Consider the following 16,910-nt stretch of genomic DNA (forward strand, 5'->3'; position numbering starts at 1 on the left):
TAGGCAGGGGATGCTTCTAATAAGCTACATCAACTTAGATCCTCATTAATAAAGGATCTCAAGAAATAAAGTCAGATTCAGTTATCTTAATTAAGGTCTCCAACATACAAAGAATTGATGACAGGAAGAGGTTTCAGGGAGAACAATAGACTAGAGAATGAACTCACTCAACATTATCTCTTACCTGAGGAAAGATTCTTCTTAAAGGCAAAAATGCTGATAGACATTTCAGTGATCAATGATAAGGCCTAGACAGAAAGAATAGATCCACCACATTGAACCTATATCAAAGATTTAAAGTAAGCAATGGAAACCCCACAGTTATCCACATTCCAAAACACTTAGCAAGTGGATGGTCTCTTGTATTTTGATATTCTGAGGGTGTTATGGTAGGCTACTTGGAAAAAGGTTAAACCACTAACAGGCAAAATTACTTGTTAGAATTGTTAGCTTAGAAATGACAAAGATGAAACTAGGTCAGCTACAGGCAGTGATGCTGTTGCTCAATGACTATATGTCTTTTCATACATCACAGAAATAGGGGCTAATTGTACCTTTGAATCATCATGGGCCTCTTTCTTATATTTTTCCCCTTTCAAAACTGAAATCCCACTTGCATAGCCATCATTTTTGGGTGGGACCAATGATGAAGTCATCCATGGTGTGGAGGTGCCAATACATGTAACGTCAGTGAAATAATGCATTGAAATGATATGGAAAAAGAAATGACCAAATTTGCATTCTCTTGTAGCTTTCCTTTAGTCAGACCTAGAACCTCCATAATGACTTTTGTAAGTTGTACATTAAAATTTTGTAGTTGTGCCACTACATTCAAATTTTGTAGCTACTACAGAAGAATAAGTCTTGTACATAATTTGGATATGGATGGTAATTTTGTTAGTTTGCTTAAAAATGCACCACAACATTGATGGGTGACAGTGTCCTTTTTCGAAATGTTACTTTCAACTACTTTTCACTGTAGCCTAAGTTTCTTTAATATTTCCTGACCTCTATCTTGTCCTTCCATTTTGTGCTTGAATATTTTGTAATATTCACTCAATACTCCATAGGAGAGGTCTTTGTTATTTAATCCTTAAACTGTATAAAGAACTTGAAATTGGAGATGGAATGGACTCTATTTCAGGAATGTTCTGTCAGATTTTTCATAAGTATAGGATAAATTATAAATATCCAGATGTGTTACTTATTGATTATGTGCAATGGACACCACTAAAAATCAATACAGTACATATATAATTTGGAGTTCATGTATACTATACGTATATTAAGCTTCGTAACCTCAACCATAGCTCAAGGATATCAATGCACTGTCTCAATGAGGTTATAATTCTTATATCACAGTAGAGGGGCAGAGTATAGTGCAGAACTCAATTCTCCTACCTCCGAACTATGCCAAGCCAAGTCATATAAAGAGGCTCTGCATTTGAATAGACATGCATCTAAAGTTTAAGGCCTCCTTGCGCACTACTGTACACAGCACAAACCTTTAATTTTAATGAAGTTCCTGCCTTCCGACATCAAAGAGTACATGTTATCGGTTACATGTGTAATGTGGTAGGAATAAATGTTTCCCAAATATATTAGCCACTTCCGTTACCTTCATTCACTACACTGATACAATTTTGGATTGACTTATTTAACGATTTTCTATTCATGGCCACAACAGCAGATTAAGGTACATGTAAAGTTAGAGTTTGTAAGTTAGAAAACTAAAGATCTTATGAATATAAAGCGAGCCAAACTATATTTTTAATGCCTGCATTCTTTTCTGTGTAGTATTGCTAATAGCCAATATATGTGATATGGGACTTGGTACTTTGCAGAAATGCTAATTTGCACATACACCAACGGCTTTTTTCCTTCCACGACAAGATAATCTAGCCACTGTAGCAACAGAAGCAGCTTGGGAAAAATAACAGATACAACATTGCTATAAAATGTGCATCAAATCTATTGTTCATGATTATCACTATAATTAAAATTATATCATTAAAACTGTTTAGAGTTTGCTGCCCAAAATCAAAGTTCAACAGACCATTTGCATTTGATTGTATGAAATATGTGCATGTACTGAAAAAACATTAGGTGTAAAGGAAGTTGACTGCATTACCATGGAGAATATATGTATTATTCATTGTATTCTAATGTCAGAAAGTATATATAAGTTGTAAATTGTTTTTCTTCAGCTGTCAGTGCTTTAATGCTTAAAATAAAAACAAAAAACAAGCAACTGCATCTAAAAATTCCAAAACATAAAAGGGAAAAAAGGTATTGTTGTCTCTTCAACATACTGTAGTTCATTCTAAATATTGTTATTTACTAAATGTTCCTTACTATTGTTTAAAATTTGAGACGTAATTGATCCAGTGAAACTTGAAGAGAAGCAAGACCTTTTCTACTTTAGTTAATAGCCACATACTGCAAGGTATCACCAATAAGAGAGCATATCTTGACCCTGTGACTGTAATTCATTACTGCGTACCTCTCGGCAATGTACTAAATGGAGTAGAAGCTTCTGAAAATAATGTGTCAGCATCAGAGGTGTCACGCGATACACTACGCGTCCAAAGAGGCGAGCTGAGTCCGCCTAACGTTTCATCATCTCTGCCTAGGCTACTGCGGGACATTGTTTCAGATATTCTTCTGTAAGTAAGAAGGATATATTTATTATTTACTTGTTACTAGAGTCTTGGTTGGTATAAAATGCTGAGCTTAATTTCAAAATGTACCTTTGATCTTTCAGGCCCCTAGATTTAATTAAAACAATTCTTAATAAACTTTTTCACATTAAGGCAAAATAATTTTGAGGAATGGATAAGGGTCTATCCATTACAAGTGGGAAACCTTACAGTAGAAGCTATGACAACAAAACCTAGAAAAGAAATATGTTATAGTTCTATATACAGGACTGACTACCTTCTAAACAAAGGGTGAAGTCAGACACGTGCTAGAATTAAATTGGTGAACATCAAAATTAAAATTTCACTACTCTAAAATCCTTGGTGTCTGGCAAGATATAACCACACATTTGTATTAGTTATGGAAAGGTATAATTACACTGGCCCATTGTTCATGAATGAATGAAGATGTTTAGCCTGTCACTGCAGGTTGCATTATACAACATTCATCTATGTACGTACATATGCAAACGTTACCAGTAGACAATTATAAATACATAGAATGGAAGTCATTTCATACCATCTATGATACATTACACTGCTAAAGGCATTTCATTCCTCCAATTTGATTATAGGAATTGTTCAAAACAAGTTGCATATTTTGTAGATATAAAATATGGCTTACTAATCTAAAACATAAAACATTGGTTCAAAGGGATGACCAACTAAGAACATAATAAGAATAAGATTTGTTCATTCATGAGGTGATGTGAGGAGATGCTCCAAAGTGAGGAATACCCTATCTCTCTCTCTCTCTCTCTCTCTCTCTCTCTCTTATTTTGAAGCTCCATTTTAAAATTGATATATCCCTGCTTAGATGGAAGGGAAGGAGGAGGTATTGTGCTGTAAGGCAATATATTTTATTGATGAAACAAAAAGATTGTGTGCACCTGTATAAACTAACAACTACTGCTTATCATTGCTACTTTTGCAGGAGTCTAATTAACTTAGAGATAACTCTAATTTGAATGGAAACAAATAAAAAAACTACCTAACCTAAGTCAGGATTTGTCAAAGTTCAGTTGTGAGAAAGACACAAACAGCTTTGAACTAGTGACCCCTAGAAGTTGGTAGATTTACCAAAGTAATGAGTATTAAAGCGGGAATGAAATACATTATCTTGCTGCAATCAAGTACAGCGAGTTTATGTAAATATGGATGGATCATATTTATAAATTTGGGCAACACAGCTTGCCACTGGGGCCTGTGAGGCCATTCTGCTCCAAAGGGCAACTATGAAGTAAAAGTTGAAGAATTGAACAGCAAGATGGAAAAAGCTTCTTGCAGGAATGGGGGTAAAGTAGAAGTAGAAAGAGCAGCTTGAGGCTAAAGGAACGATGCAAAGACCGCTGATAACACTACCCCCTTTTAGGAGACAACAAGAATGGAGAGAAGAAATAAATTATTATATAAAGGAAGATGAATCGGAAGAAAGGCTGCCAAAATTAGGTGTTGATTCCAATCAAGACTTGAGACACAAGAAATCTGATGTCTGTGTTGAAAATGAAAGCTGATAGGCAAATGTATATCATGAAAGAAGGAAGTTGGAGCAGCAGGAAAATAAGAATATATAGATGTTGCTACATATGCAAACCTTCCTTGCCTACTTTCCTTTTAACAGACTCAGAAAACAGACAGCTTTTGAAGACAATCTAATGAATCACCGACTAGAATTATAAACATCTAGTTAAGATACGTTAATACTGTATAGTAATTTCTCATAAACTGTATATGTTAATACTGTATAATAATTTCTCATAAACTGTTAGGAAAACTATTAACGATCTGCCTCAAGAGGAAACCAAGCCATTTTTCTCACATGATGCATAAACAAGGCCCAGAAAACAAAACTGTAATTGGCTCTGATAAAGCTAAATGAGTTATCAAGATATCCAATAACAATGGACACATCCTATAAATACCATTGCCTAGAATAACAACACTCTGAGGGGACACAATCAATGCCATTGTGCAGCATGTCAACACTATGGAGGGAGATTTAAGAATCATCCAACATGATTTGGATGGAAAAGTATAATTTGATAACATTGCAGTGTGATGGAAATGGAAATAATAAAGAACGACAGAAAATGCTGACATCAGCAAAGGCCAAAGTTTAGAAACTAAGTAGAGAGGGTGAAAAAATAAATATATATTGTACCTTGCAGATAGGGCATCTCTCACTTTTGGAACAACAACACCATCTATGAACATTCTTTTCGGTCATCTCATTACTCACCTGGCTCTTAAGGTGACAATACTAGTTTGTACTTTATACCTTACATAGGCAATTTTTTACATTTCTGACATCAAACACTGTATATAAATTATGGCAGGTAATTAGGGGTCTTGTACATATACTAAAACGAATTTTAAAAAAAAGCACAAAAAGTTCTGTTTTACACTACCAAGACAACAATGCTGACAAATCAAGAATATTATAAGAAACATACTGAAAGTAAAAGGATAAGGGTTACAACAGTTTCTGAATACTATATTGTAGTTGACTAACTGGGTTTTTTTTTCACTTTATATTAAGTTTAATACAGAACCTCAGCAATGTAACCCTTGGAAGCAAGTTATATAATCCATTTTGGTCTTTAAGTAAAGTACCCATCACAGGTGACCTTCATTAAATGAGGCTCGCAGAGGAACAAGTGCGTAAGCGCCACCTTGGCCAAAAGAGAATTAGCAGTTCAATATTTCTCCCCAGGCTTTCCTCTATGCATCAGTACTCCATATGTGACCTTAGGTTTGAAACATTATGGTCTAATACGGCATTGACCATAAGTACTTTATTACCCTTAAAACTTTAAACAAGTTTTTCTGTTTCTAAAAGATGGCGTGTGCACCTTTGCTCCGCTGGGCGCCTCATTTGTTAATTGTCTACAGGTTCACATTTAATTTTAATCACATTTAAATACTGACACTGATTTTATCAAAGTTGTATTTGCTTAACTGCAATATGTCACTGCAATTATAAATTTACTTTGTAATATTTTAAAACGATTAATATCGCTTCTTTTCATCGTACATTTAATTTGGAACTTTGCTTTCAGCCTTTAAATTCAAATTTTTGGTCATATTTTATTTCCAAACATCATCCTAAATTGCCAAATGAGGAATTTTTGCTATTTAAAGTGATTAAGTAGTGAATCTAGACCATATGTTTTACAAAAAATTCTTTCATCTATTTTAGATAAATAACTTTGAGAAATCACATATTAAAAATTATCCAATTTGACAAAAATATGTGTTGTATAGGGAGTTAAATTTACATTTTGTAGTAGAAAAACCCTTATGCAAACTAACAGATAGATTTCATATCATATAGTATAGCCTTTACATGTTCTGAATTCTATTTTATAATCTCCAAGACTGTGCAAGAACAGTTCCTCTAATGGGAATTCTAGTAAAGGTTGCAGCAAAAGACCTGTGCATCCACAGTTATTGTCTGATATGTACTTCTGGTAATATACCTAAAATCACCAATGCCAATATGGACCGGTACTCCCTCAAATAAAAAGTTACTGATTCGGTCAAACGTACTATACTGTACATTTGAAAGTAGCTATTTTTTTGGTGGATGCACCTCACCTACCCTTATTCAGAAAACTAGATCTCTGTCTGACCCCTGACCCCAGCACTTAAGCTGACCTAGATCTTCATTAAACACTAAAAAATTGGTGTTGGTCTGAGACCTAGTATGCCAAATCCTAACGCAGAAGATAAAATGTCATAACAATACAGGAATGTACTCTAACCTAACCTAGTACACTAAGTCCTCACCTGATAAGGAGTAAAACCCTCCCTGGGTGGTAACCCCCTTACCTAATCTAACCAAAAGTGCTTAAAGTCAGAGAATAAATAAATTTGTTTGAACCTAACCATGTATGTCATGCCCAACCTGACGTGGGACCCACTTTGTCTCCCTTTTAGCATTGCACAAGTTAACGTATTCCTTACCGTAAGTTTGGGGAGTATGGCTACAGTAGAGTGAACATATCTGCTGGTGAAAATTGGGAGGAGTCACAAAACATCTAGGTACTTGATCATAAGATTCTATGAGGTTCTAATTGGTTGAAAACTGCTGGTTAGTTGAAAACCGCAGGTAATTATTACGTAACGAATAAAAGCTGCGGCTACAGATACGGACACACGAATTATTTGACTTTGCAGCGTATCTTATATGCCCATATTTGTAGCCACTTGGTTTACTAACACCAACCGAGGTGTATTTTTCTGTTAAGGAGAGTACATGACAGACCCCCATCAAAAACTGAATTAATTTGTTGATTAAAAATAACTATTTTGTCTTAAATGATCTCGTTAAACATTTCAGAAAAGATCTCATTATTACACAATACAAATTACTTGTTCATATATAGCACATGACTTACTACTTTTTACTTTAGCACCTTCACAAAGTCTCATCATCAACCCCAGCAAAATATTGTAAAATAACTTTTAACAGTAGTACTTATATGTCACGTGCTGAGTTGAGAAGTGGATCATTTTGAAAGCATTACAATACTCATGTGATTCTCCCTTTTCCTTAGCATTTCTCCTTTGACTAAATTTTCACCTTTTTGGGCTCATTTTATATTTAAAAAATTTGACTAGATTCTCATTTCCTCCAGCAATGTTGCTTTGGTCCCAACATTAGTTGTGGCTCTTTCCAAAATCAATTGTCTTATCTTTTGAGTCATCACAGTAATTCATTTAAATGGGCTTTGGATGTTCAATTTCATTTTCAGTTATTTTCTTCTCCTCAAAGTAACTTTAAATTAGTAAGATTCCGAGCTCATATGGTTAACAACAATAAAACCCTGGGCTTTCTTTTCCTTGCCTTTTGGCATGAGATCTTATCTTGTGATTGCCATTCTGCTTCTAGCTTTCTTCTGACATAAGTTTATTCTTCATATTTTGACATTCTTACTTGAATTAATCATCGTATATGTTTTCAAGTCTTACCCTTTCCTTTTCTGTAATTTGATATGAAATGAGTTCTCTCCACTCTCTTCTGTCTGGTCTTGCAGAAGTCTTATCAAGTTTAGGTCTCTATCTATCCATTTTTTTCATGATTTCTTGGGGATTCCTACTAGTCTTCATCTTTCCACTTCCATTTATACTGTATTTCTGACTAACTGTTCTTCATATCTTCTCAACAGGTCTTGTCTTTTATCTATTCTTACCGGACAATATTATTAACCTGAAGTCTCGTTTTAAAACAACCAGATCTTTTCTTAGGATTTTCATCTTGGTTGAAATATAAAACTAATTATATGCTATGCCTGTTTTCCCCTAGGCACAATTAAAGTATAATATGCAGGGTATAAGCGGTTTATTTAAACAACCAGCATGTCATTAAGTAATGCCTATATTATAACTTAGCTTGCCAAATATTTTTACCACTAACCATGATGTTCAGATATGTCTTGCTGGAGAATTATTATCCCAAACATCCCAAGAGATCCTCATAGAGAATTAAAGTGTACTGTAATAGTAATAAATCTGAAGAACGTTGGGAGTTGGCTGTAAAAACGTAATTGTAATTTCCATTTCCTATTCCATTGCAGACTCTTCACTGTATTATTTGCTTGAATTTAGTATGTATGTAGACATAAGTACAGTTTGTACTGTACAGTAATATGTACATACATACAAAAATATTGCTAAATGTACTTTGTTAATTACTGTGCTAGAGTATATTATTCAATCTACCTTCGACAGGTCTTCGAAGTGAAAAGGACGGCTTTAGATGCAGAACCCAATATTAACGTAATATACTGCTGGAAGTCATTTACCGATGCCATTATGTTAATTAAAGGTGCAATGGATGAGTTGTGACCACTAAGTATCAATGCCTGCTGGAAAATTGTATTGTCCGCAGCCCTCAACAACTTTAAAGAAATCCCGGCTGTAGATGGGCAAGTCAGAAGAATACAGTACTAGAGATGACAAGAGAACTTGATGGTGATGGAATGGCAGATATAATGGATAGATATGTCATTGAACATATACAGGAGCATCAGGCATAGTTGACAAATGAGAATTTAGAAAAGCTCATTAAAACGTCATCAGAAGAGGAGGATGAAGATGGGGACAAATGAGACCCTTAAAATAGAACTTTAGACAAACTCAGCGAGGTCTTTAGAATGTCCTGTGATTTGATTAACGAAATACAAGAATTTAACCCCAATTCTGGACGTGCATTAAAGTGACCAGAGGCATCACTTATGCTATTTTAACTCTGCTCCAGGCATATGGGAAAATGAAAAGGCAGGCAACAGTAAACTATCACAATTTTCATTTCCAAGAAAAAAGAAAAGAAAAAAAAAGGGTCTACAGCTGGAGGAACCATAAAATACCCAATACCCTCGATATCATCTGCTGCCTACCCAAAAATCTCTGCTTCATCTACTCTCCCTCACAGCACGAATTCCTTTACATCATAATGTCATCCATGTTTCATCAACTTTTAGCAAGTGACACAGATTGAGATGATTCTTGTGCCCATTCATTGAGTGATTAGAAGCTGTTGTGATATCTCAGACATCATTCCCTCATTTTCATTGGTGTAGGCATCCGAAGATCCTCATCTTTTAATCACCATCTACAGGCCATCATAAATGAAAATTGAGGAATCGGTGAGTACCCGAGTAGCCTATACTGTAACTTTTATTTGTTCCTATTCAAAATACAAACCATTGTCCTTTAGGTAGGGAATATGGTTTCAGCACAAATTGGACTACTGATGAATCATTTTAACAAGAAGTTAAGTGACAGTTGGGAGCAAGGGCAAGGATTCCCGCCCCCTTACATGTCAAAGTCTCTTCACCTATATTTTCGCCTGCATCAAAGCACCCATAATCAACATTTTAGAAAATGTGTTCTGGCAGTTGAATGTTATAATGTGAAGCAAGACAATTGATCTTGGGAGGATGAACTTCACATCTGTTTTTTTTTTTTTTTATTATTAAACTGGCTGTAGATCCACTATCTCTCTTTGATCTTGCTAGGGCCATGATCATTTGCAATCATCCCCATGTGTCAAGTGTAAGTCATGGCTGTGTTAGGCATATGCTTTAAGGTGAAGGAATAGAGCTTTGCTTCTTCCTTCCTCTCATTGAGTGCATTTGCTATCACTACTACTTGTTTGCTTACTCCCCTGCCTTGATCCAAAGAGAATGCATCAGGAGCAAGGAGCCCTTGGACCTACGTGTGTGGGGTTTCCCCAGTGTTTGCTGCACCTCATAGAAGGTTGGAGGCTCTTCTCCATTTGTGCTATTGCTGACGGTGAATGTGACCTAATGAAGATTTTGCCCTCCTTAGGTATTCCAGGTAGGCGAGTGCCAGTGTCTTCCTTGGTGATGCCAGTGGTGAAGGGTATGGTCAGTGTGCCCCCTCTCTCCTCTGTGTCATTGTCTCCTGTGATGTATGTAGTCACGTAGTGGTTCCCCCTCCCTGGGGCCGTAAGGACGTTTCTCATTGTGCCTAGGGGTGGTTCTCCTTGCATCTCCCATAACCTGGTCACCCCTACTCCCTTTCCCTCGTGCCTGGGGGTCTGGGGTTTTGCTCCCTGGTAAGTAAGACTACCCCTCCCCATGACATTGTTCTCCAGTGTTATGGTTCCTGTTGGAGCAACTCCTGTGGTTTCTTCCCTTGCAGAGCATCATTGTCTGGGTTTCTCAGACTTATTCTCCTCTACTTGCAGAGTTTGAGGGGAGGGTTGGAAAGAAGAAATGTGTACGTTCTTCTTCCACCTCCAACTCCTCTTCCTCATCATCCTCTTCGGCTTCTGACTTCACTTTTTCCAAGATCAAGTATAGGAAACGTCAAGGAAGTCTAGTCAGCTGTAGTCGTAGGAAAGGGTTCGACACCACCTCTATTAAGAGGAGTGGATGGCACCTGAGTAGCTCCCATCCTGGTGGGGAGGAAGCCATGGCCCTGTGTTTCAGTCCCCTAGGGCTGAGACTCTGTGTCACGGCCCTGAACTTTATTCCCAGTTGGCTCGGGTCTCTTGACTATCCTAGAGGGATAGTTGGCTGATGCACGGGTCCAGGCCATGACCTAGAGACCATGACTCAGGTCCCCAGCTACCCTTGTGGCTGGGTTGTCTGGTGTTCGCCTTGTGTTTTCTGCTCCCCAGCCCAATGCATGGTGGCGGGGCCCAAGGGCTCCCATCTATCTTGGTATCTGGCCAGAACAATGTGTTTGGACCCTGTTACGCTGCACACTTCCAATGTCAGAGACGCAAGCCTCAGGCACCACAGCCACGGCTCGGGTACCTGGTGTCGGCTCCATGTTTCGGCCTGATGCACAGGGTCAATCAAGGCCATGATTCAGTGTCACAGCCCTTCCCATGGCCGGGGTCACCACCCTGGTTACCTTAGTATGTTGATGGTAATTGGCATGACTCAGTGTGTTGGTCCCTGGTACCAATGCACCAATCTGGGGTGTAAGCCTGTGTAGTGTCCCCTACCGCAGACCCCTCGCGTTGTGAATTGGATTCTCTGGCTATTTAATGACCAGGGCAGTTTTAATTACAACACCAGATGACTTTTGTCTACTGGTTGATGTAGAAACTTTGACATTTTTCATTACCCTTTTTGCCATGACATTGGATTACTACTTTTCTTACAACTTGTGATACTTTGGCAGAGCAAATTGAGAGGATGGCACCTTTTGAAACCTTCATTACACACTTGAGCGCACTATTAGACCAAGAGTCGGAGTGGAGGGGGCCGTAGTTAGTCTTTCCTCCTCATTCAACAGAAGGAAGAATATGAGTACTACGCCCCATCCAAAAGAAGGAAGAATATGAGTATTCCTTCAACATCTGCTGTGTTTAGAAACAGAGATCTTTTCCCCACTTGCTGGCCCAGCCTTCCTTGACTGCCTTTAGTCCCAGATTATGCAGCCAAGGCCAGAACAAACTTATTCTTTTTTGGGGGGAGAGATGATTTGTCGAAGCAACCACTTGTACAGTCTTCACTGGCTGGGTAAGAGGGTACTGTACTCAAAATTCTTCTGCTCCTACCTGAAGCACCGGACCTTGGACCTGTGCTATCTTGGATCCGTTCTCAGAAGGGGCCTCGGTCATTGAGCAGTACTTTGGTATCCCTCAAGGATCTGGGACATGCTTAGGGCTGCCTGGGTAAATTGAATCCCAGATGAGGTACCTTAGAGGTAGCCTTGTCCCTACAGAACTCTTTGATTTGGGGTTTAGCAAGGAACACCTCCGGGCCTTTCCTAGACCTTGCCAGGACCACCCGCAGCTTTTTCAAACTACCCATTCTGTTCCTTTCAGGCAATAGGGTGGTAGAAGAGGAGGGTTACACTTTGCCAGCATTCACCCCCTATTTATTACATCCAAGAGTAGGGGATTGCTTCTCATGCCTTTGGGCAAACTAGCAGAGGCAAGGGGCCAAGTCTTGAGTAGCACAAGTCCTTTAGGATGGTTACTTACTATGCTCTTCAGCCCTTCACCCACCTGCTTTTTCTTCTGCAGGTAGAGTACTCATAAGTTCGGCCAACAACTCTGAAAACCCTGGCCTTGTGGACAGGGGTAGGAGTGATGTTGGAGTAGAATATGCTTGAAGAATTCCATCCAAGTATGACTTTTTGCTAGTTCTTGATCTGAAAAATGTGTACTTCTAGTACCTGTGCATCGGTCCAATATTAGTACCTCCCTTCTCTCTCTACGGTCTGATGTACCAGTTCAGGTCTCTGGGCTCTGAACTGGGTACTACTCCTCAGATGTTCATTCAGTGTTCATGTTGGTAGTAACTTGGGGCCACTAACAAGGGATACAGCTGTGGATGATCCTGGTCTCCTTTGTGTGCAGTAGCTACATGATTGAGTTCAACTTTCTGCTTTTGTCATGATCTGTCATGATCTGAGGATTGTGATAATCGTGGTAAAGTCAAATCTCTTACCTAAGCAGAGGTTGAACCACTTGGGAATACTGGTAACAGCAAGATTTGGTCAGTTAGATAAACATCACCAAGCCTATGGAAGGAGCACATCTGTTATGTCAAACAAAACTACCATGGTACTGGCAGAATCTTCTCAGCCCTTTCCACACAGAAGCTTGTTCTTCAAGTCCTTCACCAGAGATCTTTTTAGAAGAATCACTGGTTAGTCTCCGGGGATCATACAGTACTCCTCTTCTTGCGAATGGGAAGTGAGGCTTGGGTCGATCTTACCTGTTGGCTAACTAGGAACCCACACTGGAGAGTCTCACTTGATTTTTCACCTCTTGTAATCAGGGCTGTCTCAGCAGTGTGCTCAGAAGAAGCATCTACTCTTCGATGTCCTAGGACTAGCAGCCTTTATAGCATTGAAAGCTTTCTAAGAATGTTTAGGAGACATTCGGTGGATTGTTGCAACAACACCACCATATTGGCTACGTCAAGTGCTGCGAGCTTACAAGGCGGATACATTTCTGGACGGCATTCCATACCGGAGAGTTATCAGCCAATCACATTTTGAGCAAATTGAATAGAATAGCATACATATTTCATCGCCGAGGGAAGGCTGTAAGGTCAGAGTGGTTCCTACATCATGACGTAACAGAGAGGCTTCTTGTTTGAGAGGTTCTTCAAGGATTGACCTGTTTGCTATACAACTAAACAGGATGTGCTCTAGGTTTTGTACCCTGATCCAGATCCATGGTCTGTGTTCGAAGTCGCCTTCCAACACCCATAGGATCACATGGATGGTTACGCCATTTTTTCTGTTCAATCCTTGTCTGTTTGCTAATTTACTGGGTGGGACTATGCTGGGACTCTGGGTTAATTCAGGTGGCTCCCAGAGGGCCTCATGCTAAATGGTTTCCTGCTTTGCCTTGTCGAGATCCTAAGGTATCTCCCTTAGATCTCACTCTCCCAGTTAAAGCGAACCATCCTCTATGATTGATATAGGAGGGATTCTTTTCAAGTTGGTCGTCAAGGCTATTGCTCAGACTTCAGCATGGCCTTTCGATGGAAGGTGATAGACCTCTCCTCCTCATGGGAGTTGCCTATACTGTACTTGGGAGTGACGTCTAACAGTCTTGCTGTTATCGATACCTTGTCTGAGTCCTTCAGAAGACCTCAGTTAAGGTTCTGACTCCCAGGACAGTCTCTGCTGCCTTATATCGGTGAAGAGGTTAGGCAAATGACATGGTCTCTGCAGTAGTCTCCCACTCTAAGAGGTGTAGGAGCTCTATGGTCTAATGCCAGGGCACATGACCAAAATCAGACCCAACCTGGGCCCGACCCCAGGTTCAAACCCTTCTCCATCCAATCTCTATGTGAAACTTAGACTGACACGGAGAGAAGAGGCTTTTGTGCCCCATAGGTGCTCTGCAGTGATATCTGAAGAACACCCAACACCTCATGTCTGAGTGTCAATGACTCTTCCTTAGCATAGGCAGAACCAAGAAAGTGCCAACCATGTAGCATTAACGAGGGGTGCCTTCCCAATGTAATACTCATGGATAAGAAGGACCAAGTGTATGTGCATTTGCCTGTATACATTTGGAATGAGATCTTGCTGTTACTATGAAAGATGCTCAACAAATTCCAGAATATCATAGGCCTCATCCCTTTTGGTTAATCCTTAGACCATATATTGACTATTTATCCTATAGGCAACCTTTCACCATTAGGCAATTTCAGAGAAGATACCTAAATCTGACACATCCCACTAATAGTAAATAGCACAGATCTCAAGATGCTTAGTGCCTAATATGGAGCCGACGTTGCTGCCGTGTGAGCAAATCTTTTATGCAGTGAAGAGTATATTTCTGATTGCTTCAAATTAATTTTTTAAAGAAATTAACTATGTTAAGCTCTTCAAACATTCCCTTAGTAGAGCAAGTCTTATTGGTAATCACTTGAAAGTAATGATCTATTGTATTCATCTTCTCTTTAATCAGGGATTTATATCTGATACTAATGCCAGCTTATTCATTTAACCAAATCTGCATTTGCTTTTTTTGAGCTTTTCAGGATAAGCAAAACACCCAGTGACAAAGCAAAGTGGCTGTTGATATTGGCCATTAATCATATCCGATTTCTCAAGTACTTCCCAGCCTAACAGCGTTAGTTAATTCAAGGCTTTTAATAAATTTAAGTTAAAAATTTACCATGCAGATCCTATTCAATAAAAAAGGACCATTAAATAGGCCTTTTCTCAGTTTCCTTGATTATCTTCAAAATTTATAGTTTGTTAAAAGAAATGGTTTGTACTTTTTTATAGCTAAATATAAACCAACATCCTTTGGCTTCAAAATTTTTCCCTTCCTCCTCACTCGCTAACCTGTTTCTTATAAAGTACATTGATAAATAAAAGATCTTCCTGGTTGGTTCACGAACATAATCACCAGCTAAGCACCCCATTATTATCGATCCAAACTGCAATCCTAGTTGGAACAGCGGAATGCTATAGGCCCTAGGGAACCTTTTGAATAGTTAATATATTACCGTTCTGACAACGGACTTGGTAAATTGTCTAAAGTAAAAAGCAATAATAAGAATTTGTGAAAAATCTTGAAAAAATTTTCCATATGCTTTAGCATCAGCAACACATATCCCTATGCTATAGTTAATTGTCCCTTGAAAGGAAAAGTGTAGAAGCACTCATGATACCCAAAATCAAATACAAGAAGAGTATACTAGACCTGGCAGGTGAATCCCTTGGTGAATTATACAGCGAAGACCAAAATCCTGAGGATGAAGAATGAGCTGCACCAATACCAGCACTACCAGGAGCAGCGTTTGGTTCTGGTGTTTGATGGTGTGATGGTGCTCGACTTCGGTCGGTCCTCATTTCATCGGCATTCATTTTACGCGTCAGCGAGCGGACACGATTGAGCAAAGTGGAGAATAAGGACTCGGCCGTGAGTATTTGGAAGCCGTCGTCTTCATCTTCCTCCTCTTCTTCACCTGCTGAACTGAAACTCTCGCTATGGTCCAAGTGGAATCCTCGTCCTCGGCTAAATAACCAAACATTAAAAACGTTAGAATTTAAAATTACTAAATAAAATTCAAAAATATAAGATATTGAAAGTATTTAGCTTCCTCAACAGTAGTAGAATAAAGACATTATAGTTATTTATACTAAAATAAAACTGTAAACAATGAATAGCTTCCTCTAGATATTGAAATTGATACACTAAGAAATAATTTATGTAGATACAGTATTTAGAAAAAAATATACCAAGAAGGAATTATTAATCTTAATAACTGAGGAAATTTTCATAGAATGCTACTCACAAAACACCATATTTTTCTTGGAATTACAGTACAGTATAAAGAAATGTCTGGTATAGATAGTAAAGAATCCTGAAAAAACATAATTTATGCAAAATATTTGTTATAAAATAGATGTACTAAGAAAACATAAAATATTATATTCCGTACTAAAGAAGTAAAGTAAATTAAGAGAAATTAATTTCATATTGCTATAAAATAGATGTAGCCTACAATGAAGACATAAAAAATTATATTTCTTACCAAGGAAGGAAAGTAAAATAAGACAAATAAATTACACATTGCTATAAAATAAATGTACAATGAAGAGAAGAAATTATATTTCGCACTAAGGAAGTAAAGTAAAATGAGAGAAATAAATTATAATTACTGTAGAATACAATAATTCTAAAATTGATGACTTCTAATCTAAAATGAACAATCAGACAAGTACTCTCCTCATCATGGGGCCTATTCAAGAGGAGAAAGCAATTTATGAATATTTTTTTCTTAAAAGATTGAAGAAATGTGATGCCAAAAGTTTGGTTCCCTCTATTGTTTATCAAATGATTAAGCACTCCTAGGAGTTTATCGAGATATCCCCAAGCCATTACAGCAAACAAAATTATAATTTATATCCCAGCTGACATTATTCACCGCTAATTATTTTCTGATGTCTATGCAGCTCCTGGGAATTATTGGAAAAAGGAGCAATTACTGTGCAATGTTCTTTAGATAAGAATAAAATTATGGGAACTTACAACGAGATAGATTGGAAAATGAAAGATATACAGTAAGACTGAATGGTGGCAAGATATTTCTTCATCACTGCAAATAATGAGAATATTGGAGAAATAATTGAGGTTAACACTGCCTTAATCTTTGCATATAGAAATAATAATTAATAATTTACAACTCCTTACAGGAAGCAAAATGAGGGAAGAACCTTAACCTGATTACTTGAAGACTT

At 38.0% G+C, this 16,910-nt stretch overlaps 1 protein-coding gene across 9 annotated transcripts in view; it reads right to left on the minus strand.

Annotated features, from left to right (window-relative positions):
- Nuak (Nuak family kinase 1) overlaps positions 1-16,910 on the minus strand; it is a 158,328-nt gene that overhangs the window by 27,637 nt on the left and 113,781 nt on the right. For all 9 annotated transcript variants that reach the window (XM_068356121.1, XM_068356116.1, XM_068356117.1 and 6 more), the window contains 2 exons: positions 15,370-15,684; positions 2,504-2,664 (listed from right to left, as the gene is read on the minus strand). In XM_068356121.1, the coding sequence (XP_068212222.1) occupies positions 2,504-2,664; positions 15,370-15,684 (476 nt within the window). The remainder of the gene's footprint in view (positions 1-2,503; positions 2,665-15,369; positions 15,685-16,910) is intronic.

This window comes from Palaemon carinicauda, chromosome 32 (genome assembly GCF_036898095.1).
Source record: "Palaemon carinicauda isolate YSFRI2023 chromosome 32, ASM3689809v2, whole genome shotgun sequence".
Lineage (NCBI taxonomy): Eukaryota > Metazoa > Arthropoda > Malacostraca > Decapoda > Palaemonidae > Palaemon > Palaemon carinicauda.